The following is a 27,052-nucleotide window of genomic DNA, read 5'->3' on the forward strand; positions in this document are numbered from 1 at the left end:
CCACATGAAAGGCAGCTGGTGGGCTCTGGAGTGTGTCAGCAGCTGGACAGCAGAGGTGAGAGAGAAAGCAGAGCTGTGGACACTCTCTCACACACACACACACACACACACAGTCATTACGGCTTGGCTGTGTGGCGTCCTTTGGCAGCCATAACTGTGCAGTCCTGAAATGTTGGCCTTTGATCACTGTGGTCCTGCTCGTTCACAAACACACACGTGGCTTCATACAGAACTTTGTAGATGCTCCAACTGGGACAGAGGTCCAATTCACAGCGATATTCTTAGCCTGACCATAGTTATACTGGAATATGTTGAAAAGCTCCCAGAACTGTGATGCACCCTCATGCTGCCATGAGATCATTCTGTCCTGAGCTCAGCTGCTAATAACTGATTAGTCATATTACACTAATGTAAGGACCTAATGCTGTCACAATGCTGTCTCAGCATCTGAGGAATCTGACAGAGTGTGTCACCGTCAGTCCAGACAGAGCGGGGCCCTCTGTACCTCCGTCAATAGGCCCGTTTGAGTCCGGGGCCTCGAGTGGCTGTCAGAGCCCACGGGCTCTGCTTTACATCTGAATGATTAATCTTCAGGCCCGGGGCGTCGCGGTCTCAAAGGCCGCCTTTATCGCTCTGCCTGCAGCCCCCGCAGAGAAAAGAAAACAGAACTCGTCCTCCACTGAGCAACGCACGCAAACAGCCGAGCCGAGCAGGAGGACGGAGGTTTTTATTAGCTGGAGACGACACACCGTCACACCTGCACACCTCCTCTGTGTTTGACCTGCAGAGACACGCACAGTCTCAGCTGCTGCTCGTCATGCGCTCCTTCATCTTTCAGTTAAATACATTTCTGTAAACTTTAGTACAGATAGCCACGGTGCTCAGAGAATGAATTCTAATGGCTGGTCCTGTGACTGCTCCTCTAGCGCCACCAGCAGGTCATTCCAGGTTGTGAATCTTACTGCCTTACTAGTGCAAGGCTGACTTCTGTGGCTCTGCCTCCTCCGCGGTGCTAATTGTTTTTACATTACATTGCATTACACTTCATTTAGCAGACGCTTTTATCCAAAGCGACTTACAGAATGTCACAAATGGGCGTCTTGGCTGACGCAGAAAAAAGGCTGAACCCCGATGTCACAAAAAGGGCAGGCAGGCGAGGCAGAGGTCCGAACAATAATCTTTATTTAACAAAAATCAAAAATCAAAAACTAAACAAAAACAAAACAGGCTCACACTTACTGTGACTAGGATCAAGAAAACTGTGGCAAAAAAACTCCTGGCAAAGCATGGCAAGACAAGACAAGACAAGACAAGACAAAAAGGTTTTCAGGCATGAACACACAGGCATACAAGAGACAATATAACACACTGACAAAAGGTGGCTGGGAAGACAAGGACTAAATAGACACAACAACGAGACACACGTGACACACATTAGGAGGGAGAAAGCAATCAAGAAAACTAAAAGCAAAGTTACCTGAAAACAGGACACACAGGGGAAGTGACGCTTTTCAAAATAAAACAGGACATGACAAAAACCTTGAACATAACACATGGAAACAAGACAAGACAAACATGAAACAAAAGACAAAATCAAAAGACAAAGCATAACAAAAAACACCAGGCATGACACAGAATGAGTAATAACAAGTTTCAGTACAATAGAAATATTGTTTAACAAAATCAGAGGGGAGGATTTGCTAGCGTTTTTATTCATGAAAGTAAGCCACAGTGAACCTGAACTATATAGCTGATGTAGTTCAGAGGTCATATGACCTCCAGGTATGCTTTTCTCACACCCGTTAAAAGTAACATTTAAAGAACAATAATTATTAACTTAAATAAAGAAATCATTTTTGAACTTCTGAATTTGCTGAAGCTGTCCAACATATTTAATATAAAGCAACTCACTTGATTAGATTAACCAAATAAATAATTTTTTTATAATATCACCTTTCTTTAACGGATGTAATGTATGGTGCTGTTATGTCGCTAATGCTGATGTGGGGCTCCTTTTGAGGACAAGCCGCAGAGCAAACCGTTTTGTGATGCAATGAAAATGTTGTTTTTGAAAGGCTCAGTGCCAGCAAACACATCGAAGCAGATTATGTCGTTGGATAAAATCGCGTTGTGAATTCAGCAGTGACTACATCGTTTTTCAGTCGATTTGTGATGTTCTGGAGACAGTTTGAATTAGCTCCATTAGCTGTGCCGCTGATCCGGCCCTACTAGCTTAAAAGTACACCTGAAGTTTTTAAAATTACTTTCTTTTTTAAAGCAGATATTTTTGGTTACAAACAGACTGAGCTAGCAAGGCAGTTTAGTGTTCCAGTGTGTGGTGTCTTTATTCTGCCTGTTCACAGAGGCGAACCACTTCCTGTTAGCTGCTGTGCACTCTGTGATTTCTGATTTCTCTGGATTCTCTCCACTTGACCCTCGGCTCCCTCCAGGAGTACGACGAGGAGTGGGGAAAGAAGGTCCAGACTGAGAAGTTCCGCTGGTACAACAGTCAGTGGCTGGAGATGGTGGAGAACCATCAAATGGATGAAGCAGGTGACATGTTCCTGTACGGGGAGGACGGAGAACCCTTCATCGGGAACGGAGACATGCTGGAGAGACCTCACCTGTTCTACAGTGCTGGTACTGACAGCTTTGTTGTGTTCGAAAACAGAGTCATTTGAATGAGAAAAGCGCAGAGACACAGCATGTGGTGGCTGTTTGAGCTGCGTTTGTTTCGTCTCATCCAGATCCAATCATCTCAGCAGACGGTGGCATCAGCCCTGACTTCTACGCCGACTTCCAGAACAGAGAGCTGGGACGGGCTGGATTCATGAGCAGGTATGGAGCTCTTCCTCAGCCCCGACACACTTTTGAATCCATGTATTTATGGTTAGCAAATACATCACTTCATGGTTCCAGTCTGTGCACAAAACTATTACAGAAATATTTTTAATGCCTCTGTGCGGCTTTATGTTTTCAGGTTGTCTGTCGTCTCGTGAGTGTAATGTCTCAGGAAAGTTTTGAGGGAATTTCTTTAAATTTGGCACAAATATTCACTTGGACTCAGCCCAAAGGTCAAAGCTCAGCCTCACTGTGACATGATGTTTGCTTTCCGGGAACTCAGAACTGAAGGATTGTGACCAGATCTCACATGTGATCACAGTGTGAGCTGGTGACATCAATCTTGGGTGTCCACCTTCAGCCTGGCTGATCGTATTGATCTTCTGAACCGCCGCCTTAAACATGTGTGGGATGCTTCCAAGATGTACAGTCTGTAGCTTCTCTGCAGCAACATCCATATCTGAAGCTCTGTAGTCCACCACAAGCTGATTGGTTTGGTGATACTGAGCTTCAGGTGACGAAGCTCTCTGTCAGTCACTACAGATATATTATATCTGAGTAACTTAGCAAATCGTGGTATTTAGAGAGCCTGGAAATGGAAGTGAAACTGAGCCAGCTGGAAAATGCGTGTGTGTGTGCAGCAGGATTGTGACGGAGGCAGCAGTGTGTGATGGAGGCTGTCGGCAGGGCAGGTTGTCTTTGTCCAGAAACACTGGCTGTGTCAGAGAGGAAACGCTGACCTGTGAGTGTTTCGCTTCGGTCGGCTCGCCCAGCAGCCGCCGCGCTGCCCTCTCATGTTGTTGTTCTGAATCGCTATTCGCTGGTGTTATTGAACCAGGCCTCGTCGTTCCCAGAAGGCCTCGCCCCACCCTCAACAGCAATACTCCGGCTTTGAGAACAAACACTCTCCGGCTGGGTCCGTCTTCTTATTTCTCTCCTTCGTTCCTCTGTGGCTCCAGTATTTCGACTGCTTCAGTCCCAGTACGCCGCTGACATTCCATAGTGAAATGTGAAACTGAAGCCTGCGAATTAAAAATCAGTCCTGTTATCACTGAGTCGGACTTTGAGTTCCTTCTGAGTCCATTTTTAGTCCCGGCATCGAGCTGATTCGATTTGCTGCCGGGATGATGAATAGTTGAGGAAACGGAAAGTTTATTGTGAGTAATTTGTCTTATTTTTTATCAAACGTCTCCTTGCGTGCGATAAAGCTCGGGTTGATGGATTTTTTTCTTTGCCTCCCCCCGGCCGGCAGGAATGTTTAGTTTGGCTGCTGTTGAGAGGCCGACTGCGAGCGTCTGAATCCACGACAGTCAGAGAAAGAAATCCCTTCACTCTTTTCTTTACTGTCTGTTTTTGCTCTCATTCTTTTCTCTTTCTGTCACTCGCTTCTCGCTCCCTCGACTTTGTAACTGATACCGTTTAAATATACTGAGAGCGCCGGGGGAGTCGGCGTCTGTGAGACTGTTTTAATTTGGCCGCTGTACTCTGAGTGATCCAGGTTAACATAATAATCAAAGCCAGCCCCGCCACTTATTTTAAACTATGTGTGAAACATGGTGTGAATGTGGCCTTTTAAAATGGACCCAACACTCTGCAGTCACTGTCATCAGCATCGGCATCAGAACGAGCTTTTATACCCGCGTTATTAAAGAGCCACACGGCGACCAGAGCTTGTGCAGAAGAAGAAAGTTCAGCACAGGAAAGCAGATTAGTCTTCGCTTTGCACGGAAATCAGTCCATCAGGCCGACTTGTCATCGTTAAAGCAGCTGCAGCTCAGGAAGTGCAGTGGCTGGAATCACAGTATAAACCCAGTCAGAGCCTTGTCCTGTGCTTTGTGTTAAAAAACAAATACTACAGTACACCATGATCAGAATGTTAAAAATCCAGCGTCTGGTTGTATTGTTGATAGATGTATTAAATGTTCATAATGTTCCTCTTGTTCTACTTCTTTCAGTACATTTCACAGTGTGACCCATTTTTTTGAACGTCACAGCTCACAAAGTGAATCCTTCAGACTTTGATCCATTTGGAAAGTCTGATTTCCTTTTCTGGCTTCATGCCACACTTAGCAGCTTTCAGAGGGGTGAACGGAGCTGTAACCAGCTGCTCCCTGTGCGGATCCACGGTCCGGACGTGTCGGGACGTCCCGGTTTTATGGCCCGTGTCGAAACCACTTAATGTATGTCTCAGCTGTACTCACTTGTTGTTTACTGGTTCTTACTCACTCAATTTAAGAGCTCCTTATCAAAAATGTTTACATCCTGAATATTTTCAAAACTGATTTTGGAAACTCATCTTAATGCTAAATGTTGTCTCCAAAAGGTTGAGTCCTGTTCAGATTAAACTTTGCTGTGTAAGGACAGAGTGGCAGACGTCCCACAGTGCTTTGGTCAGGGACATGTCCAACAGTGTGAGACCAGGGGGACGCGTCAGCAGGGGAATCAATGAGCGCTTTGTGAGGATGCAATGCGGCGTCGGGGAGTGAGGTGAGGTACAAATAAAGGAAGAGAGGGAAAAGCAGGACGCCGTCACAGTCAGGTGAGGGGTGGAGGTACACTGGCGGGAGGTGGAGGTGGTGGTGGGAGTGCGGTAACCTGAGCGGTGACAGCGGGGAGAGATCAAAGTGGGGCCCGGCCAGGGGCCCTGCAAAGGGTCACAGCCGGGGAGGAAAAAGGCCTGATTCCCTTTCCTGTTCACTAGTGAGGAATGTCCTCTGTGGGACAGGACGTGCAGACGCTCCTCTGGGGCCAAACTGGGAACACTCGGGCCCTTGTCTCAGTGGCCCTCAACCTCCACCTCTTCGTTTTGTCTGCGAAGTGAAGGAGGCGGCCAACGCGTTAATTGGCGTGCTTTCGTGAGCAGAAACATCAGCTGACGGCAGCTGTGTCACGTCTCAGGCGGGAAACGTCACGTGACCTCACGTGACCTCACGTCACGTCCTGATTTGATTCCCGCACACGGAAATTAAAATGAAATGATCATCTTCAGTTCTGCACAGTCTGCCTCTGGTTGTGATCTCTTTGTTTTTGTAAATCGCTGCGTTTGTGTAGGTTTTATGGCGTTAGCTTTGAGCTTGAGGGAAAACAGTTAGTGTGGCTCTGACGCTGCCTTCACACCTGTCAGATTACACACCTGATCACCTCACCTGCAGGATTAACAGGACAGGAGACACAAAAAACCAACTCAGGTCAGACACAGTTCTTAATCTCTCCCTTTTTATGGGGATTTTCACAAACTTTAGCTCTTTAAAACTGTTCCCACAAAGCAGTGTGAGAAGGAGAGCGACACTGAGCTGCACCTGGTCACTACCTGTAGACTTAACCAATCAGTGACAAGGAGTCAGCGTGTTCAGCACATTTAATTCATGATGGTTTCTTCTCACGCTTTTAGTTTTTGATATTTTATAGTCAAACCAGGGAGGGCACGGTGGTGCAGTGGTTAGCACTGTCGAGGCTGACGGCCAAACCCTGTTCCAGGTTCGAATCCCGGTCTGGGCCCTTCTGTGTGGAGTTTGCATGTTCTCCCTGTGCCTGCGTGGGTTTTCTCCGGGTTCTCCGGCTTCCTCCCACAATACCAAAACATGCACATTAGGTTAATTGGTCTAACTAATAGGTTTAATTGGTCTAAGACATTGCCCCTAGGTGTGAGAGTGTGTGGTTGTCTGTCCTTGTGTGTTGGACTGGACTGGCGACCAGTCCAGGGTGAACCCCGCCTCTCGCCCGTAGTCAGCTGGGATAGGCTCCAGCTCGGATAAGCGGTATAGAAAATGGATGGATGGAGGGTCAAACCAGTTCATGAAAATACTGAGCACTTTGACTGATAATGAAAAATCTCATTAGCTGCAGCCCTGATTGCAACAAAGCATAGCGGGATGGAGATGAGATGGAGATGGAGATGAGTCCGTCCTGGACTCGGTGAGCCTCGTGCATCGGGACCCGTCGGGTCTGACCGTAGCCTGTCGGCCACAGAAACTTGCAGGCAGGGGAACGAAGTGACTCAGAGCTCCAGCCTTCATCCTGCCTCCTTTAGCCTCACTCTCAAATCCCCCCTGACAGCCATAGCGTGCGGAGAGGAAAAAGACATATTTCTGCCGGGGGAGGAGGGAGTGGCTGTGGGCTGGGGGGGCTGCAGGGGGCAAAGGCAAAACAGAGAGGGGGAGGAGGAGGGGCTTTGCTCCAAGCTGTGTAACTGATCGCTGGAAGTGATTTGGCTAAAAACAACACGTCATTATAGGCGCTTGCAGGGGCAAAGCAAACAGCTCGTATTTTAGAAGGCTGTGAGAGGAGGACGGGCCGGTCAGCTCGCACTCCCTCACTGAGGACGTGTGCGCTGTGGTGTCATCCATCAGATTCCGGTCTATCCGTCAGCCGTCCCGTCCTGAACCCCCCCCCCCCCCGACACAAACACCCAGCAGCTGGTCAGAAGATGGAGCGTGAAATCGGCCCCCGCCCTCCGTCTCCGCATCCACACAGTGACTGATTTATACGGTGTGGACGCAGTCCTTTTACCGTCCCCCTCGACAGGCCCCTGCAGCTGGGCGGAGGGCGACCAGGTCCTCGGGGTTTGGCCGTCAGCCTCCGCCCTCGTCACGCCGTTGTGTTTTGACATCTCTCTGGTTTTTATGGCTTGGCTGCTGTGCTGTTTACCCCTGCAGCCATGAGCAGTGTGTAACTCACACACTCACTGTGGACGTCCAACACCTGCATCAGGACACGTTAATATTCCACTCGCTTTTTATGAGGGGCTTTTTCATCCCGTGCTGTGAGTGAGTGAGAGGTTTGGCCCTGGGGTGGGGTGGGGGTCTGGACTCATGGCCGGTCTCAGAGCTCCACCTGGTGGTGTGTCACTACACAAACATGTCCCTCAGTTTTGAACCTGAACTTCCTCTCTTTGTAATATTGCATCATGTGGACAACCAGTCAGTGTGATCATTAATGTGCTGCTTGCACTTTGTCCAACAGATTTTGAATCCCAGTAATCGGAAATTAGTCGCCACCTGTCATGATAATCGATGAATCGTGTCAAACATCTGATGCGCGTTGAACAGAGAACTTCACACTTTGACTGAGCAGATGCTGTAGCTTTTTATTTGTTTATTCTTTGTACTTTGTTGTTGTTTTAGTGCTGAGTTTTACTGTCGACGTTCGTTTCATTTGGATCAGTTTGATTGTGTTGTCTTTGCTGAGTTACTTGTTCAGTTTATCTTCTGTTTAGCGTGTTTAGCTTGTGTGTAGTTAGTATTAAGTGAGTGAATGTCCTCTCTTCTGTCCTGCCAGTGTGTCGGAGCACTTTGTCCCGGCGGATCGAGCCGTCAGCGCCTACGGCTTCCGCCCTGACGATCAGTTTTTCTACAGCGCTGCCTCCCGGTAAACAGAAGCTCTCACACATCACACACAGTGTCTCCTCCGTGGACGAGCGCCGTCACCGTGTCGTCACAGGAGGGCATTATCATCTTAACCATCACTTAGTCACACACTCAGCGTCACTTTCCTTTTTGTTGATGCAGCACCAAAAGTCTTCTGTCCTCTTTGAATTCAGGGAAAACTCGCACATGTTGAGATGAATTCGTGAATAAGAGTTTAACGTAGGCGTTGCTGAACTGTGTTTGTGTCCGAGTCTGCCTCGTGTCCCTACTCGAGTGTTACTAACAGACTTGTCCTCTGTGAACCGGTCCGCGTCACGGGCTGCAGTGCGGCTCAGTGGTTCCCAGCTTTGTCACGGGTCATCATCTTCAACCAGAAACCGAATGTTTTCTGTCTCAGGTTGTTGGAAGGACTTCTCGAGTCTCTGGAGGAGAAGAAAGTCTCCTCAGTTTGAGACCTCTCTCGTTTATCTTGTGTCCCTGAGAGGGCCACCCCCCACATGTTGGAAACCACTGACTTGTGCATCATGCAACACGTGGCTGTGTCATGTAACTCTGCCTAAGGATGCTTTGGTCCCTCTTTGTGCTAACAGGTCTGGAACACTGGAATAAATTAGCTTTCCCACTGGACAGCAGGTCGAACTCGGTTTCCAGCAAGAAACGACGAGTTGGTAAACATTCATTTGGACTGAAATGAAGCTTTTCTTTAAGACATCACAGCCTTTTAAAAACTGATTAGACCGAATAACCTCTTAGGGCCCATAAGATAAAGCGTGATTGTTATTTTCATTTGTGCACACACACACACACTGAAGCTGTGGGTTGTATCAGATCAGTGTGCATAATGAACTCGTTTGTTTCTGTGAATGTAGTGTGATAGATAAATGACTTTATTCATCTCCAGGAGGAAAAGAAGAAACTGCTTATCTTTACAATGTGATTTCAATGTGAACAAATGTTACAGAATGTGCCGCATTTCTCTTCATGTTGTCCTCGATGTGCCTGGAGCGCCGCTCGCCTGCTGAAATCTGAGCTTCTTCTTCTGTGGTGCAATATTTCAGATGTATCTAACGTATCACACATGTTGGATTATGTGCCTGTGACTGGTTTATAGACATGTTGTGGACCATAAATAAATAATCAAAGCATTGTGCTGTGTTTGTTCTGTTGGCAGATGTAAACATGCACTGGGTGTGTTGTCTTCCCAGCAGTGAAAGCAGAGAGCCGAGCGTGTTTGATTACATGTTTTATTATTTATGTCTCCACACAGTGTTTCCATGAATCCACATTCACCCTGTGGACACTCTGTGGTCCTCACTGCAGACTGTCTCACTAACCACGTCTCTATCAGACGCTCCACACAGGTAAAAGGCACTCACGATGCTACAGCACAGGTGTTTAGACTCTGACCCGTCTCTACGGCAACCGCATCCACGTGACAAAGGCAGGTTTCTGTTGTCATGTGACTGGAGGCACTTTGATGAGCTACTTTTTTTGAGATAAAATCACATGAATGAGAAATAAATTGTTCCTACAGCACAGCTTTAGTTTGAATGGTATTGATCCACTGAACAGCGGTCCAATAGATTCCAATATCTGATTTCTAAATTCATTTCGACACAGATTCGACTCGTGCGTGTGATTGTTACAGAGCTGGATTCAGGACTGGAAGCGGAGGGACACAGCTAGCCTGGTTCAGTCCAAAGCTGAACAAACCTGTCAGGACCCAGACACGCCAGGCCGACACTCCGCTGACGTGGGGCCATCAGTCGGCGTCTGTGGTTCTACGCCCCTGCAGTGTGTCCAGCACAGTCAGCACTTTACAGCCAGTTGAGTGTGTTGAATTGCAACAGTTGGCCTTCGTTACTCGTTCTGTAAGCTGATGGGTTAACATGTCTTCTCTGTTTAAGTGAACACAAGCAGAAATGTAAAGTCCTCGGGCTGTGCTTTTGGGTGGAGTTCGGTGCCGGGTGGAGATGCAGAACTGAATTCTGAGGTCACTTCGTGTCATTCAGAGGGAAACAGACTTGTTACCTTCCCGAGCATGAAATGGCTTGGACTGATGACTGGACTGATGACTCAGATTAACCTGAGACGCACCTCGACGACATGCCGCTTACATGTCGATGCAGTAACAGTAAAATACATCTGAGGGCCACACCAGCCGTTTCCCTCGGCTTCCAGCCCGCAGTGTGTGAAGACGTGCCGTCTCTGGACGAACCCGACCTGTTGGTTTCATGTTGCTGTGTTTAAATGATGTGTATAAATAACTTCATGCATATGTGTTGAAAAGTTCCCGGAAGCTTTCGCGTTTGTTTCCGTCTTTGTGTTTCTTTGTGGCGGCGGAAGCTTCTGTTTCACTGTCCCTTCAGGAGACCGAACGGTGAAGCTGCAGCTCATTGGGATGCTTCACTCCTCTTTTGGAACTCCATCGGGGTAACGCTGCACCAGCTCTTCCACCTCGATCACTTCCACCACCAGGTCTCGGATCTCCTTGACGGAGTCCAGGGGCTGGGCCTCAGGGCTAGACGGGGTTTCTTCTCCTGCGGGCACAGGAGATTGAGAGGCTGCTGCCACCTCCTCTGATGGCTCAACACTCGCTCCCGCCTCGATGTCCCCACCTACGCCGCCGTCCTCGCCCACAGCTTTTGTCTGGACCCGAGGAGCCGGCTCGTCGCTTGCCGTTGAGTGTTCAGCGGGATCATCTGAGCTCACAGGTGATTTAGTGAGGTTAGCCTTGTCCTCCACGACATCAGAGGTAGTCGACATTTCTTCCTCGCTGCTCTGTGTGTCTTTGACTTCCTCCATGGACTCCACATCTGAGGGAGCCGACTCGCTTCCTACTGACACATCCAGAGAATTTGGGTCTGAGACGCTAACTGTTTCTGCTGCTTCCTCTGGCTTCAGGTCAAGGCTGGTGTCCGCAGGTGTGAGTTCAGGTGTTTGACCAGCAGAGGGAGCCTCTGACTTGATGTCTGAGCTCTCACAGTGCGTCTTATCTTCACTGCCGGCTGCAGTTTGGGGATCAGTACCCTCTGCTGAGGTGTTTACCACTTCATCTGTAGAATCCGGACTTGGTTCAGGAGCTTCTGCATCTGTCTGTATGCTTTCTACAACACTGGAGATTTCTGCTGCTTTCGGAGCATCTGCACCGTGCAGCTGAGGCTCAACATCCGCCGCGGCTTGTTCCGTTTGGACAGAAATCACTTCCTCTTGGATCACAGTCTCTGGAGCTGCTTTTATCTTTACTTCCTGTTTCGCACTCTGGTTGGTTGACTCTGCTAAAGCTGCTGTCTGAAGTGCGGCAGGTGTGTCTGCTTCGGCCGTCACAGTGTGGACGACATTTTCTGCTTTGAGCGTTGGTACCTCCTGACCGACAGCAGCGCTCCGAGTTGTCTCCTTTGGCTCGGCCTTCCCCAGAGGCGTCTCGATGACTGCCACGCCTGTCGACGCTTCACTCTGCAACTCACCGTTCGCTTTCTCCTGGGCTGTGGACGAGAGACTGTGGAGCACAGGAGGAGGGGGAGGCTGCAGCTGAAGGGAAGTCTTAGTGGGGGAGGCAAGCGTCATGGCAGGGCTGCTTGGAGTGGAGACGGATGGTGAGGACAGGCTGGAGTGGCTGGACTGACTAAGCAGGTCCCTGCTGTCTGTGAACAGGTTGTATTTCTGCAGGCTCGCTGCCTCCTTCACCACTGCAGGACAAGAACGTAACGAGAAGGATTAGAGCAGCTGTGTGTGTGTGTGTGTGTGTGTGAGAGAGATCAGAGCCCTGTCGTACCTTTGGTGACCTCCTTGTCTAGAGTTTGCAGGAGGATGCTCTCATAAACGTTCTCAATGTGGATGAAGTTGGAGTGATCAGCATCGATGAACTGGTCAAGACCCTGAAGCTCCTGGACAGACGGAGACAAACTGATGATTACTTTCATTATTGATTCATCTGACATTTTACATTCATGATTGAGTCCAAAGTCTTGTATTCAAGTTGCTTCTTTTGTCCAACAACAGTCCAAACCCCAAGGACTCTTCAGTTACAGTTAAAGACAGAAGAAAAGAAGCAAAATCTGACATTTAAGAAGCTGGAAGCAGCAGTAGTTTGATCTTTTTACTTTAAAATGACGATTCATCCAGTATCAGAATAACTCATCTTCTCATCTAAATCACCTTCTTTCCATCCACTAAACAGGTACCTGACTAATCACATGCCCTCCGAGTCCTGTGTGTGTGTGTGTGTGTGTGCGGACTGACGGTTTTGCAGATGGGGGCCAGGTTCTTCTTGATGAAGGGCAGAGTGATGGCAACGAGAGCCTCCTGGGAGATCCTCTTCCTCACCGTGCTGCTGTCATAGTCGTATTGCTGCAGAAAACACAGAGAGTGAACTCAGTCTGTCGCCCTGTTATTTTACCATCTGAGTCTCAGTCATACAAAGTCAAAATGATGAAGAGACGGTGGAGCGGTGGACGGTCTCTGTTAAAGTGTCAAGACCACCCAGACTGATTGAACCTCGTGACTTTGTGTTATCTGACCTTGAGCACTCTGAGTTCGGCCTTTTCGATGGCAGAGCCGGCGTTTTCTGGGTTGTCCTGGATGGCTTTATAGAGCAGCTGCTTGAACGTGTACGCAGCGTTTTCAATGAGCTGAAACACACACACACGCACACACACACACGTGATGAGACAGCTCTTTAATCAACCAGATGCAGAGTGTGTAACAGCGTGAAGCACATCTGATTCACACAGCTGAGATCTGAGTCAATGGCTGAAACATTACAACCACAAGTGTGTCATAAATGTTGGCAGATCAAATGATTCCTCCGCCCACTCTGTGTGTGTGTGTGTGTGTGTGTGTGTGTGTGAGAGCCGTCTACCTGCTGCAGGTCGATCTGGGCGCTGTGAATCACGCCAGTGATGTTCGAGAAACCAAATCTGTCCTGCAGCTGCTGCACTTTGTCCTGCAGGGTGCCGATCTTCTGGTAGCAGCTCAGCAGGTTGGGCCTCGCCATGTCAGCCAGAGCCTGCCAGACAGAGAGGAGGGTGAAACAACAGATGGTGCCCTTCAGCGCCTCGGTCTGTATTGCGTTCACATGAATCTAACAGCAGGAGGTGACGTTCCAGGTTGCTGTGTTCCTCAGTCGGTAATGGAGGAGCTGGCAGGAGTTCACAGCTGGATTTGGTTCGTCTAAACTGAGGCCACGCAGCAGGTCTGCCTGTGGCCGAGTGCAGTGACAGCAGTCAGACTGTGGCACAGAGTGTCTCCAGGCTGCAGCTAACAGCTAACTTTCGCATCGATTCGTTCTACAACCTGCGGAACATCAGAAACACATCAGAGGAGCACATTTATGATGGACAGACCCTTTTCAGCTGCTCGTCGTTTCCTTGCGGCAGGATGTCTTGGCACACCTGGTCCATCAGACTTTGACTCAGCTGGCGTCCCTCCTGGAAGCCGGAGCTGATTGGCTGCATGAGTTCCTCCAGCACTGAGGCCAGGTACGGCTGGACACGCTCGGAGCACAGCTTCTCTGCCGGCTCCGACACCTTGGCTGGAGGAGAGAAGAAGACGAACCCTGAACCTACTGCTGATGCTGTGTGAACCGAAGACACGCACAGAAAACCGAGTGTGACCTCACAGACTTCAGACCAGCGCACACAGGTTCGCCGAGGTACCTGCAGGTGAACATGAGACACCTGACATCTGACGGTAAAGCTGCTTGTCTGCAGATTTCACAGCTCAACTATAACCTTAAAGGAGCAGTTCACCCACAAATTAAAATTCAGTCTTTATCTGCTCACCCCTGAACACGTTGATTACAGTACAAACATCCATTTACAGGAAGCTTTAATATCAGACTGAACGCCACAATGATGATTTATGAAACAGAAGCAGACAAACTTTAGGAGCTTTAGGAGCCTGACAGAAAGAATGTCTGCTTATGTCTGTCTGTTGAAAATCTTTCCCAGAGCCCCTCCTCTCCCCTCGTTACCTCGGACTTTCTCCTCCAGCTGCCGTCTGGACTCCACGATCTGGTCCATGTCGGAGTGGATCAGGACCTCCTGCTGCCGGGCCGACGCTCGACACGCCTCCTTCAGCTCTGAAAGTCCCTCCAACAGGTGCTCCTGGACCAGGATGTAGGCCGCCTCCAGCGTCTGGACACATCAGAAACAAACTGCTTGTGCACAGCCATGATGCAGGAAACGGCCTGAATGCACTTCCCTTCACGTTTAGCTAAGAGAAGCAGCAGCGTCTTCAGATGTGACTCACAGCAAACCAGACCCTCTTCTTCTCCGTCTTCTTGGCTTTGAGGCGAGGCAGCATGTCCTTCTCAAGAGACGGCAGCAGCTGCTCCATCACCAGGTTTCCCATCACCTGCAAACACAACTGCAGTCATTCCCTTCACTTGGCCTTTAAACTGTCTCAGATTGCTGATCTAACTACTAAATGGTGTAAAAAGTGCAGTTTAGATATTTTAGTTAAAATCCAGAAGTGTTCTCAAGCACAGTAAAATATTCCTCTGTGTCCTGACAGCAAACCAACACACTGAAGAAGCTGCAGCCTGGACAGATTTTTAAATGATCACCAAACATGTAAGTCTGAACAGCCTACGCACACACACACACACACGCACGCACGCACACACGCACGCACAAGTTGATTAAGGATCTGCCATAAAACCTGGTCAAACTGTTCATGTTATCTCTGCCCAGCATTTCACTCATTCCTTTCATTTCTCACCACTGACTCGCAGACACGAGGGGGTGTGTGTGTGTGTGTGTGTGTGTGTGTGTCAGCCGACAGCTATGTGCAAGGAAAACAATGCCTTTGGTATGTATTTTGTATGAACAGCACACTTTGAACAGAAACAACAGGAAATGTCTGACTTACAGCTAAAACAAGCTGAGTGTAAATGGTGTGTGTGTGTGTGTGTGCGTGTGTGTGTGGCTTCCTCTGAACAAACACAGTGTGAGCGAACAACGACTCAGTGCTGCCATTATGTTGGAGGGAGGGAGCAGCGCAGCAGAGAGAAGCAGAAAGACGAGTGTGAGGAGGACGGAGACAAAAGCTCCTCTCCTCCTCACGTCTGCTCAGTCAACACGCTCACAAAGCAGCTGAGAGGAAGCAAACGAGTCTGAAATCCGACTCTGGTGCCCATCATGCAAATGCGGGACGTACCCTGACATCACTTCCTATCAGCATGTCCCAGGCCTCGAACTGGTCTCTGTCCTGTCTGTAGAGCTGGATGGCTTTGAGGAAGGCCTGCACTTCACACGTCGTCTTCTTCAGGAAGTCTGCCAGAGAGGAAGACACGAAGACAACACACGCATCGGCATGTTGTCCATTAGGGACAAATCACAGAATGCATAAGAATCAGGCTTCAGTGTGTGTTCACTGTCACGGTGATCATCTGAATTCAATGTCGAGCTTTAACTGCGCCGTCGTGAAGGGCTGGCGCGGCGAGTGTGTTGTCATGGCAACTGTCGAAAGTGGTTCATGTGACACAATACAAACTGAAGTCTTATCCTGTCGTGTCTCTGACAGAAGACAGCAGCTCATTAGTGACTGTCTGCTATGAATCATTTTTTACTCGGTTTCCTCAGAATATCAAGTGGTGGAAAAGAAAAGCTGCTGTGGTTGTATTTCTCAGGTTCTTTACTGTATCGTCGTAGCAGGAGAAGGTTTTCGTCTCTCTTGTCTGTCTGCGGTCTCACCTTGGTTCTGGTGTCTGATGCAGTCCGACAGCATGGACAGGAAGGCTTCCTGTTTGGCCTGCTGTCTGAAGCAGAAGTAGGAGTCTCTCCTGTAGGGCAGGCGCAGGTACACAGGAAACTGTCCGGGCATCCCTGACAGAGGAGGAGCAAAGTCCTCCTTCACGTCTGAAACAGAAAATATCAAGACGAAGGTCAGCTGGTGGTCAACACCGAGCTGAACGACGAGACCGGTCCAGAGTTTTCCTCACGTTGTCCTAACGTTTGGACGGTTTGAGACCAAATCACTAAATGCTATTGGGCTTGATGTTCTGCTGAGGCTGAATCCTGGTGACTTCAGTTACACCGTCATCAGGTCAGACAGAAAACCTCTCAAACTGGTGAGAGGGCTGAAACAGGCGTCAGTTTGGAGAGCTGATTGTTGGTTACTCTGTGTGTTAAAGACAGGTTACAGCGGAGCGATGTGGAAATTAAAGCCGTTATTTAACTTGTGCATTCATCATCGTTCTCCCTCACGGTGTCGGTGGCTGAGTGACAGCGAGCTCTTCGTTCCACTCGGTGACCCACTAAAGCAGATGAAGTTGAATAAAAAGCCCCTGAGGTCAGCTGGCAGCGTGACGGTGCGAGCTCCCGAAACAAAATCAGTCAGATACTGGAGTCTTATGCAGTTTGATCTGGAGACGCTCAGAGGACATGAGCTGGGAGATATGAAGACATCAGAGGAGCAGCCAGGACATTTTCACAGCTAACATGCTGAACTAAAGGTTTATTTGGACCAAACCAAAACCCAGAGTTGGTGATTGTGGGAACAGTGTGCAGTTTTGTTCTTTCGTCTACAAAGATAAAATTATGAATCTGTAAATGGAGTGGGACTGATTTGGCGAGAGCAATGTGGCAGCTGTTTCTATTCAGAAGGGGGGCTGTCTGTGCCGGGATCCTGCCCATAATGTTGTCAGACTCTTGGAATGACGATCGGACAAAACAGGGACCGTCAGAGGATGTGGTCTGATGGTTTGCAGCCAGTTTCACGGCTGCGGTGCTCAAAGAGGACCGCTTTCAAAAATTTTCATCCCCATTAGACACAAAAACATCAAATGGGGAAAAAGAACAAGAAACAAAAACCAGTCCAGGGTGAAAAATAAGTGAAAGTGACCCTTTAAACACAGTTGTGAAACAGGCGGGGTGGGATCAGGTGTGCTGGCGCAGGTTAATCCAGGTGAGTAACCTGCTCTGAAGGAGGTGTTGGGTTATGCAGTCTGTTTCACATGGAAGCTTTTTGTTGGAAATACACTGAGAAGAGTCCACGGCAGAGCCAGTCCAAACATGCCTGTGACGACATGGTGTGATTAAAGGAATATTCCACCGAAAATGCGTGCTATCAGACACCCACTGCCTGTGGGCAAGGAAGTCGAAGAATTTCAACTATATTTGATCTCAAAGTTGCTGTTTGTGTTATTTAAATCCTGCTTTGCACTTCAGTCTTTCCTCCCCAGACTCCCACCTGAGCTGCTTTAAGCTTTGTTAAGTTTACCGTTGAAGATTCTCTTCTCTTTAGGATTCAACACACAGTCTAATCAAGCAGCAACACCAAACAACCTGACAGCAAAATAATCGCCTGCCAAAACTTTCATGGATATAAACAATTTAAATTGATTTCATTTAAATTGAAATCAATTAGATCACCAGGAACTGTCTTCCTCCTTTGCCTCTCACGGCGCCTGATGACATATTTGAAGTGTTAATCTGAGAGTGAGTCAGAGTTACGAGTGTAGCTTCATCACTTATTGATTTGTAATCTGTAACCCACAGGTGAACAAAACCCTCAGGTAAAGACACTCAGCACGTGTTTGTGTGCAAACAGCCGAACTCAGAACTCAGTCCACGCTCGTCCGATTCAGACCGCTGATAGGCCGAAGCCGTCCTGATGACCTGCAGGACGTTTGAAACGCCTCAGCAGCACAGTCTGACACACTCCAGAACGAGTCCTGAATTCAAAGTGCTGTCAGCAAAATGTACTGCTTCTCCTACTCACTGGTGTCATCAGGAAAGCACTTGTCCACCATGGACATGTACTTCTCCTCTGTGGTCAGAACGGCGCCCCCTGTAGGCAGCAGCTTTTGGCGTGGAGGAACTCCTTTAACAAAAGACTGAGAGACAACAGAAGAAGAAGGAGGAGAACAGACGTTGAGAAAACAATCGCAAAACAAAACGAACAAGCGTGGCGGTTTGGCGCTCACCTCCAGGCTGTCGTGACACTCCAGGCTGTAGTTGGCTCTCACCACCACATAGCGCTCCCTCCACTTCCTGGTGTCGTCAAAATAAAAGACGCCTTCTTCGTACAGCACCTCCGCCTCCTCAGGAGCCTCCTGCTCCACATACACACACACTGAACAGACTGCTAAAAATGTGGCGAGAATCTGATTTTGTCCTCTGAATTCTGTCTGCAGGGAGCTGCTCATGTAATCTATCAGAGGACACGTGTCCTGTCCCTCGTCCCTGCTGCTCTGAGCACTTTTTATAAAGCCTGCAGGAGAAAATACCTGCGCTTCACCTTTCTGTAAATTCAGTTACTGCCGTGTTCTGATTGGATGATCAGGACGACAGTTAGGACTTTTTCATTAATATGTTCTGATTTATTGTTGTCTATCAGGCCAACTTCCATCTGAGTGAATGTGCAGCTGCTGACTGGTACCTTCTGTATGAGCAGCTGCGTGATCTGCTCTTTGTGCTGCTCCAGGTCATCCTCCACCTGAGAGAAACGAGCCACGGAGAACTGCTTCCTGTAGTACGGACTGAACTCCTTCAGCTCAGCCTCGGCCCGATCTGCAGGAAGACAGGTGGAACGAGAGGGCGGGAACACTTTAAAAGCTGCGATTGTCCTGTTAAAGGATGAAATATGAAGCACAAAGTCCAGCACAGACTCCATGTTTGTACTCAGCTGAGACCAGATTCTGCTCACAGCACAATCAGCCTCACAAAACATCAGGTTAGTGCCGAAAGGCTGGACAGGAAGTGAGTCAGCAGGTAGTCAGCTGAAGTCAGCGAGTGAGCAGGGGAAAACTGTGGAGTCCAAACTGAATGAATCGTTCGGGAACGATAACCACATAAATGTGCTGTGTCGGTGTTCAGGGTAACGAGAATCATTCAGAAAACAAAAGCACGTGAGGAACTGCTGGATGGACCCAAGACAGAAACACGTCCACCTTTTCCTCCAGGTGTCACTGCAGCACGCTGTAGAAAGTTTCCACCAACCCACCTTTTAACATTTTAGATTAACGACACACTAACCTCATCATCATGTCCAGTCTGACAGATAGGGGACATCTGCGACCTGACTGTCCCATCTGACCGGTTTACACCCTGTGGGGTGGGGTGGGGCTTTCTTTAAATCTTGACATGGTTTGTCGGAACTTGTGCCCTAAGTCAGTTAACATTGTCTTGCGGTGGACAGTTTTCACAATCATCTGACAAAAACTGCTGGAAATGCCTCAAAGTCCTCATCGGTCGATCATTTGCGGCCCCGTAGTTCATAATTTCCTGTTTCACACTGCCTCCAGGCTTCGTGCTAAGCTAGGCTAACCTCAGCCTGTACTTCTGTAAGACTCATCAGGAAGCTGCAGATGAACTCGTTGTGACTGCTCAGTGCTTTTTGTTTGTTCGAGCTCGTCTTTAAGCTCATTTTCCATCCCTCCTGCAGCCTGGATGACAAACAGCAGAAGGTCCCACACTGGAACCGAGCTGTATCTGGATCATACCCCACTGCAGTCCACATTCAGCCTGTGTGTCTCTGTCCAAGTCTCCCCCCTCAGTCCCTCCGGTGGTTCTTCAGCCTACGCCTGCTGGCAACACATTCACATCATCAAGAAAAAAAGAACCTCTCAGATTTCCTGCTAAACCGGCCAGATTCCTGACGCACAGGGACTCACTTTCTGAGGAAAAGCACACACACACACACACGCACACACACACACACACACACACAGGCTCTGTTAAAGTCACAGGAGAAGACGCGTTCACACAGCACTTCACCTGGACACAAAAGAAATCCCTTCAGTGAGATGCTGAGTGTCCACAAAGTCTTCTGGTGATTCCAAGTGACGCGTCCTGCCTCCAGTGGGTCAACATGAGGCTGCTGCTTCAGTCCGTGTGGACGTCAGCACCGTCTTATTCTGTTTTATAAGAAAAGGACTGCAATACGCTGACACTACAGATATTTTTAATGGATTGTCTGCTGAGTTTCAGGGCCTTAAACAGTAACTTTAATTTGTCATTAAGGTGAAAACACTGCGTGGTAAATCTTTCAACAGTCCATTACAGTTTATTTTAACCCATTAAAAACCTCTTAAACCATCCAATTTGGAGCAGCTGTGGAGTTGTTTTGTTTTTCAAGGTCATTAACTCCATTAAGGCTCATTAACTGATGCAGAAAAGCCGTTAAAAGCCATTCAGTTTACATTAGAATCCATTTGTTTATCTGATCAATAATCGATTCACGTGTGCTCTGAACACTTGACCACAATTGGCCCCCAAACTGTCTGTGATGTCATGCTGACAAGTCATGCTGTGAGGCTCCGCCTCTTCAAGGTACGCGAACACAGTGAAGCTCAAACTGCAGGAACCAGAAGAAGAAGAACAACAACAAACTTCTTTCTACTCTCTGACTTGACCAAAGCAGGCGCTTCGGGCCACACTGAGACGAAGACTGGGGGGATTTTACAGGACTGTTGTTCACAGGCTGTTTGTTCAGATCTCAGGGGACCTTCTTGTTTTTTCCTCAATGATGAACAATGCAGTCAGTAAAAGGTTATTTCTGTCTGTCCACCAATCAGCTGAGTGGATATCCTGCTCCCACCTTCCCTCTCCTGACCTGATGGAGGACGTTTTATTCCGCTGGTCAGACGTCCATCACAAGTTCTGAGTTTGGGGACACCATCAATTTGAAATCTAATCCTGTTGATTGACGAGACGGGAGCACTGGAGGGGGCGGCGAGACAGGGAACGGTTTGACATCTTAAATATTTTAATGAAACAGCTCGATCAAAGCACCTCCCAAACCTCCCAGCAGGTCGCACAGCCCTGCGGGTCAGTCCAGCTGACGGGTCGGTTCAATTTCACTTCCTGTTGTTATATAAAAACCTGCATGGAAGTAAAACAGACAACCTGCTACAAATTCTGAAAAGGCTCATTCATTCATTCATTCATTGAGGGCAAATAAGAAAGACAATGAAACAGATGCTGGATGTAAAGAAGGGCAGCCAGTCCTGATGCTGCCTCACGTCATGTTGGAGGTTCACCTTTTCCACTCAGGGAGGATCAGAGAAGCTGCAGGTTTCATCTTACAGCCTGTGCAGAAAACACATTTTCTTCTTCAGCTGCTTCCAAGAGGTTTGGTCCGACTGGGTCTGCCAGCTGGGACGCACACGTTTTCTGTTCGAACTGACTCGAAGTCAGCGACTCCTCCTCTGAGTTCGTCCGCTGGAGGGTGTTTCAGACTGTAAACATGGTGGTTTGGGATAGAAGAGGACTGAAACGTGTCTCACCTGAACACTTGAGACAAAGACAAACGGCTCTCCATTGATGAACGCGTGTTGTGGACATTTTGATGTTTCGTTATGTCCCAACGGTCAGCGTCTGTACCCGCCTGTCCAGGGCAGGAGCCTTTCCCAGCATGCACTGGTCTGGGTACATCCTCTCTGTTTCTAGAACCCCTTTCTTAGCAGGTCCATGGTAGACCTCACACAGCCTGCTGGTTAAACACTGAGTCTCTAAGGAAGCTAAATGTCTGAGAGCCTCAGGACAGGAAATAAACAGTGAGAACCAACAGCGACTGTGTGCAGTGCGTCGCGGCTGCTGCACCTGAACATGACACCTGCACAGCCACACCTGTGGGCTGATCCCTGCTAGCAGCTACAGTTGGTGCGGTGGATCGCAGCTGTGAACCGACAGGAGGATCCTGCGGTGTGAAGGATTTCTCTTTGACTGTTGGTCAACAAACTCATTCAGGGAAGCTTCTGTCGGAGAACTGGCTTCCTGTTCACACCGATCACCGCAAACGCCGACTCTTTATACACGTCAGCGAGTGAGGATGAGGACAAAGCGGCGGGCGGGTCCTCCAGCAGAGGCCGGTGTTGGTATGTGAACTATGAGTGGAGACACACAACCTTGTCACTGGAAAGACCTGCCCATCCACATTTATCATGTTAGGAGATAAAACACCTGAACACGAGTTCAAGCAAGCTCTTACAGCTTTCATAAATCTTCCCCAGAATTTTAAATCACATCAGCTGAAAGTGAAAAATGAGGTAATCGCACTCAGAGCTCCTCCTCCAAATTCATTCTCATGTTGTCCAACATGTTGGATGTTTTAATGTGGCCTGGCGCTGCAATGCACAAGTACAGATTATTGATGAAAATGTTCAGACATCATTTTAATAATCTCTCTTTTGTCTTTCATCACTTTCAACATGTTTATGTGGTCATCCTGCTGACAAACTCGACTCAAATCAAAACCTCCTCAGCAGAAACCAAAAGACAACTAAACACGAGTGGACCCCTCTGAGTCAGTAAAAGATCAACCTTCACGCCAAAAATGACCTCACAGGAAATGCCGTCACTGTTAGGCCATCTGCTGAATAATTTCACTGTAGAAAATAACTAAACATATGAGCAGAAACCATCCCCTGAAGAAGACATGGGATGAAAAAAACGGTGAACTGATCCTTTAATGCCTTCAGGATTCTGAGGCAGGACAGGATAATGCTGTTTTCATCTTCTTTGAGGAGTGTGAAACGTCCAGCAGGTAAACCACAGAGACATGTCCACACATGTCATCTGCTTTCACACACACTAACATGCAAACATGTGATGACTCAGTGAACAAGAATGCAGAGAACTCAGCGTGAACACATGAAGTGCATGTAAAAAGGCCCAAAGAGCGTCGTGAAGAAGTTTAAAGTGATCACTTTTAGTCAGGTGGACGTCTCAGCTGTCCAGAGACCAACACCCAACAAGTCCATTTCAGTCCACAGAGGTGTGGACACAGAACTCAATGAGAAGTATCAGCTTCACTGACACACCTGCATGAACATGATTGGATGTTACTGGCCAGGTGGTACCCTGGCAGCTGAGGGGTTCGCCGGTGATGGTGAAGGCCCAGGCAAACCAAAGATGGCAGCTGGACACCTGATTGTGATTAAATGCCTGAAATAAAGGAAAGATGGTGGTTCGCGTTCAGGTAAAGGTTAAAACTCCACAGAAGAACATCACGTCCGTAAGCATCCGTCACATGCGAGCTGACAGGTTTTACTGGCCTCATGCGGCTCCACCTCACACACAACAACGAAGTCACATGTCTGTCAGAGCCTGTCTGACCATCACACCTGGATGACGTAAAGGGCGCCTGTCAAGGTGTCGCTCTGACCTTCACATCTCCACTCCTCATGTTTACGGGGGGCAGCCTAGAGGTTGTAGAAGCGGCTTGTGATCGGAGGGTCACCGGTTTGATTCCCCCACTGGATGGGCAGGAAAAACTTGGGTGTGGTGGAGTGATTAATGCGACAAATGCCCCCCCCCCCCCTCCATTAGCCGGCTGATGTGCCCTTGAGCAAGACACTTCACCCCCCAATATGCTCCCCGGGCGCTTGATGCTGCCCACTGCTCCTGTGTGTGTTTCACTGCATGTAATTTGCCAGGTGTTGCATGTGTGTGTTCAACTAAGGATGGGTCAAATGCAGAAGACGAATTCAGTGTGTGTATGTAAAAATATATATGCTGTCAATAAAGTAATTCTGATTCTTCTTCTTACACCCAACACAACCTGAAGCTGGAAGACTGAACAACCAGATCCTGGTGTGGGAGATGCAGGACTGCATGTGACTCAGCTGAACACATGGAGGCCGAGCAGCAGTTGGAGAAATACATTTCCCTGCCTTCTCCCTCAGAGTGAGGCGATGGTTAGCCTAGCTTAGCATGTGTCCTAGGTTCAGAAATGCACCGTCCAGCAGACCCAACACTCACTGATTAACACATTCTCAGAGCGTGTGTTTGCTCTTCTGTGAGTTTAACGAGCTTTACAGGCTCTGCTGGGTGTTTCTGGACTGTGGACAGAGCCAGGCCGACTGTCTCCCTCTGCCACTGCTCTTTATGCTAAGCTAAGCTAATCACACCTGCCTCCTGCTGCATCCTAACACAGATTTAAACCCACAGGGATGTCTCAGCAATATGAACGAGTCTGTCGGCTCAAAGCAGTTTGAGGTGCAGCAGGTTTTTCAGTGTGCAGTGTGAAGAGTGGCAGCAAACAACAGGAACAGCAGTTTCCTCTCTTTGTGCAGAGATTCAGATCTGCAGGGGGAAACATCTCACAGCCTCTGAATGTCTGAGGTGTTGTGTAATGGCAGCTGCAGGCAGAGTGACGCAGCATGAGGGACGACACTCTGACAGCCAAAACAAAGACGGGGAGGGCCAGAACCTCTGCAGCTGTTACAGCCACGTTACTGAAGTTTAGGTCACTATAAAGTTTTGGAACCGTGTCCCATTTACAGAGAACACACACACACACACACACACACACACACACAGACAGTGTGTTTCAGCTGCCACCCATAAGTCCTGTGTTCCAAAGGGTCATCTGGGACACATTCAGGTGTCACCTTTTTTAACCGTTTTAATCCACTAAGATTAGACCGGCTCACAGCTCGTAGGCACCACACGCACACACCTGCACAGGTAGGTGCTTCACAGACACATGACATGCAAAACTGTGACTCCATCAGACAGTCCAGTCCTGCCGACCTTCTCACACTCCACCGATCGGCAGGTGGAGGTCGGCTGCAGTGCTTCAACAGAGGCAGAGAAGAAGCTCATAAAGCATTTTGTAAAAGCTTTAAGAGGAAGGGACCGAATGCGGCGCGCCTGTCAGGCGTCACGGGACTTTAACGGTGAGTGAACTGAACAGACTGAACGCTTTACATGCTGGTATTGTGCTTCTGAGCAGTTGGAAACCAGCAGTGATGTGTGACTGGTCTTCGCTGGCCCTCCCTGAACGTGAGTCAGTGAACGGTCCTGATGAGAGGGGCGCTGAGGCCCCGACAGGAAGCAGCTCTGCTCACACCATTGAGGTGACGTTAAAGCTCAGATGAACAAGCGGCGTGTCGTGTTCACGGCCTCACAGGGACAGACCGCAGCTGGGACTCCGCAGTCCGTCAAACGTGACCCCCGCAGCCTCGGGCCTGAACAGTCAGTCTGTTCCTGTGATTCATCATTACTGTGCACTCGCTGTTTATCCACATCTTGTCCTTCATTCATTTATCTTCCCTCAGCTTCGTGTTGTCTTAATCCCAGTCCAGCTCCACCCTGCCTGACTGACCGTCCGTCCCAGTGGAGGGCGGGGTAGGACCACAGACTTTCCTTATGTCTGTAAAGTAACAGAGTCAGTGCTCTCCACCATCATATTTCACCTCAGCAGTCACAATCACAGGAAAAGTCCAACCTGAGAGAGAACAAGAGACATCAGTCTGAACACGGTCTCCGCCAAAGCTGACATCAGCTCGTGAATCATCTGGCTCACTGCATCCACCCGAGCCAGTAAACGACCATTCAACACAGCCGGCCTCCACCCTCCACACACTCACACTGTACTGCTTCACCACGAGAAATGGATGCAGCGCTGCTGTTCTGAGGTCAGCAGCCAGGAAAAACTGACGAGGCCAAGCGTGTCCTAAAGTCTGCTCTTCCACAGAGCTGCAGGAGATAAGCAGGCTGAAAGCTGGTGTCCAGAGTCAGCGGGTGGAGGACGCCTGCTGCGCCGCTGCGTCCAGCAGTGACAACAACAAGCACACTAATAAACACAACAAGGTTTTTACTGTTCACCTTAAAACACGTGATGCTGTGTCCCGTTACCGTGGCAACAGCAGAGACAACACAGCCACTGTCAGGCCAAAGGAGGACACACACTGCACTCGCTGCTGGACTGACCGAACGCTGAACCCACCTGCTGATCACGTGACCCCCAGCAGCCTCCATCCTGTTTTCAGACAGGAGCTACAGCTGCTCACCTGTCGGCCTTCCTCCAGGTATTCGTCCTGCTCTGATTGGCCTCATCATCTCCAGTCAGTCCTGAGACTCGCATCACGTCTCATACGGACGCAGAACTCTGATGTGATCTCTGCAGACCAATCAGCTTTTCAGCCACCAAACAAACTGCAGGGGAACCAAACTGTTGGTCTCAGAAGCTTCGGCGGGTCACCAAACATTTCAGCTTCCTGCTCCAATACTTCTGACTGTTGACACATGCAGGCCACCGTCCGTGCACAACACCTGGCCGCTGTAAACACAGCAGAAGCATCTTTTGTCCCCAGTGCGGGGACACACCCCGCTCCAGAGGACACACGGGACAAAAGGGGGAACAGGTCCTGGCACTCTGTCCCGTCTCACTTTTCTTTTGTCAGGAGTGGCCTGAGATCAGCCTGAACGTCCCCGTCCTGAGAGTATCACCTGTCAGACAAAAGGTCTGGGAGAGCAGGGAACCGGCGGGACCGGTTTCACACTCACGTCTCTGAAGTTCAGCCGAAACGAGTCCGCCGCTTCGTGAGGACGACTGCGGCTCAGACTGAAGCACAAACACCTTCCGACTCTCCGGGACGGAAGCTGAGATCCCCCGAAGCGCACAGACGACGCCGAGTTTCCCGGGAACCGAAGCGACGGGCTGCGAACGAGGCGCGTACACGTCGGCGGGTTTTGTTTTGTTTTTTACCTTTGATGTAATTGGCTTTGGTCTCATCCAGTAGACTGGACGCGGAGATCCCCATAGTGCTGCGGCCGGGACAGGATCCACAGGTACACTTCAGTCCTCAGGTACTGACGGCGTCACATCGATGAGCGGAGCTGAGGGCGGAGGGAGGAGGAGGAGGAGGGAGGGAGGGAGGAGGAGGAGGAGGAGGGAGGGAGGAGGGCGTGTTGTCCCTCCTCCTCCTGAGTCAGTCATTCAGGAAAAAAAAAACCGATGACTTTTTTATCTTCCAGGAGCCTGATAATCAGTCAATCAATCAATCAATCAGTCGGTCAGTCGGTCAGTCAGTCGGTCAGTCAGGGCTGGAATGAACCAGTCTACCGTCCAGGTTTCACTCTGTGAACACGTCAAACAACCAGCAGGTT

The 27,052-nt window shown here is 49.0% G+C and overlaps 2 protein-coding genes across 6 annotated transcripts in view; one reads left to right on the forward strand and one right to left on the reverse strand.

The window, feature by feature from the left end:
* Positions 1–9,613, forward strand: part of kifap3a (kinesin-associated protein 3a) — a 25,169-nt gene extending 15,556 nt beyond the window's left edge. The window contains exons 18-21 of one of the 3 annotated variants that reach the window (XM_046391022.1): positions 2,451–2,640; positions 2,748–2,838; positions 8,119–8,234; positions 8,319–8,832. In XM_046391022.1, coding sequence (XP_046246978.1) covers positions 2,451–2,640; positions 2,748–2,838; positions 8,119–8,212 — 375 coding nt within the window. In that variant the 3' untranslated portion in view covers positions 8,213–8,234; positions 8,319–8,832. Of the gene's footprint in view, positions 1–2,363; positions 2,641–2,747; positions 2,839–8,118; positions 8,235–8,318; positions 8,833–9,474 lie in introns of those variants that run through there. The other 2 variants (XM_046391021.1, XM_046391023.1) reach the window with 2 other exon arrangements.
* Positions 9,438–26,818, reverse strand: niban1a (niban apoptosis regulator 1a). 3 transcript variants are annotated; one of them, XM_046391019.1, is made up of 15 exons: positions 26,652–26,818; positions 18,594–18,724; positions 18,139–18,267; positions 17,934–18,048; positions 15,905–16,069; positions 15,369–15,484; positions 14,460–14,564; positions 14,182–14,344; positions 13,553–13,740; positions 13,069–13,215; positions 12,728–12,838; positions 12,450–12,557; positions 11,983–12,094; positions 11,350–11,896; positions 9,438–11,319 (listed from the first exon to the last, which is right to left on the reverse strand). In XM_046391019.1, the coding sequence occupies exons 1-15, from the start codon at positions 26,704–26,706 to the stop codon at positions 10,614–10,616; spliced, it is 2,898 nt and encodes a 965-aa protein (XP_046246975.1). In that variant the 5' UTR covers positions 26,707–26,818; the 3' UTR covers positions 9,438–10,613. The 3 variants fall into 3 exon arrangements, with proteins under 3 accessions (XP_046246975.1, XP_046246974.1, XP_046246976.1); XM_046391018.1 differs by having other exon boundaries at positions 9,438–11,896; XM_046391020.1 differs by having other exon boundaries at positions 9,438–11,896; positions 18,139–18,205; positions 26,652–26,788.
* Positions 26,819–27,052: the final 234 nt, after the last annotated feature.

This window comes from Scatophagus argus, chromosome 6 (genome assembly GCF_020382885.2).
Source record: "Scatophagus argus isolate fScaArg1 chromosome 6, fScaArg1.pri, whole genome shotgun sequence".
Lineage (NCBI taxonomy): Eukaryota > Metazoa > Chordata > Actinopteri > Scatophagidae > Scatophagus > Scatophagus argus.

Coding starts and splice junctions, on each gene's coding strand:
- niban1a (XM_046391018.1), bottom strand. CDS start 26,706: ATGGGGATCTCCGCGTCCAGTCTACTGGATGAGACCAAAGCCAATTAC. Junction 16,070..17,933: donor GTGCTTTCCTGATGACACCA/GTGAGTAGGAGA, acceptor TTTCTGTTTCAG/ACGTGAAGGAGGACTTTGCT. Junction 11,897..11,982: donor AGACAAGGAGGTCACCAAAG/GTACGACAGGGC, acceptor CTTGTCCTGCAG/TGGTGAAGGAGGCAGCGAGC.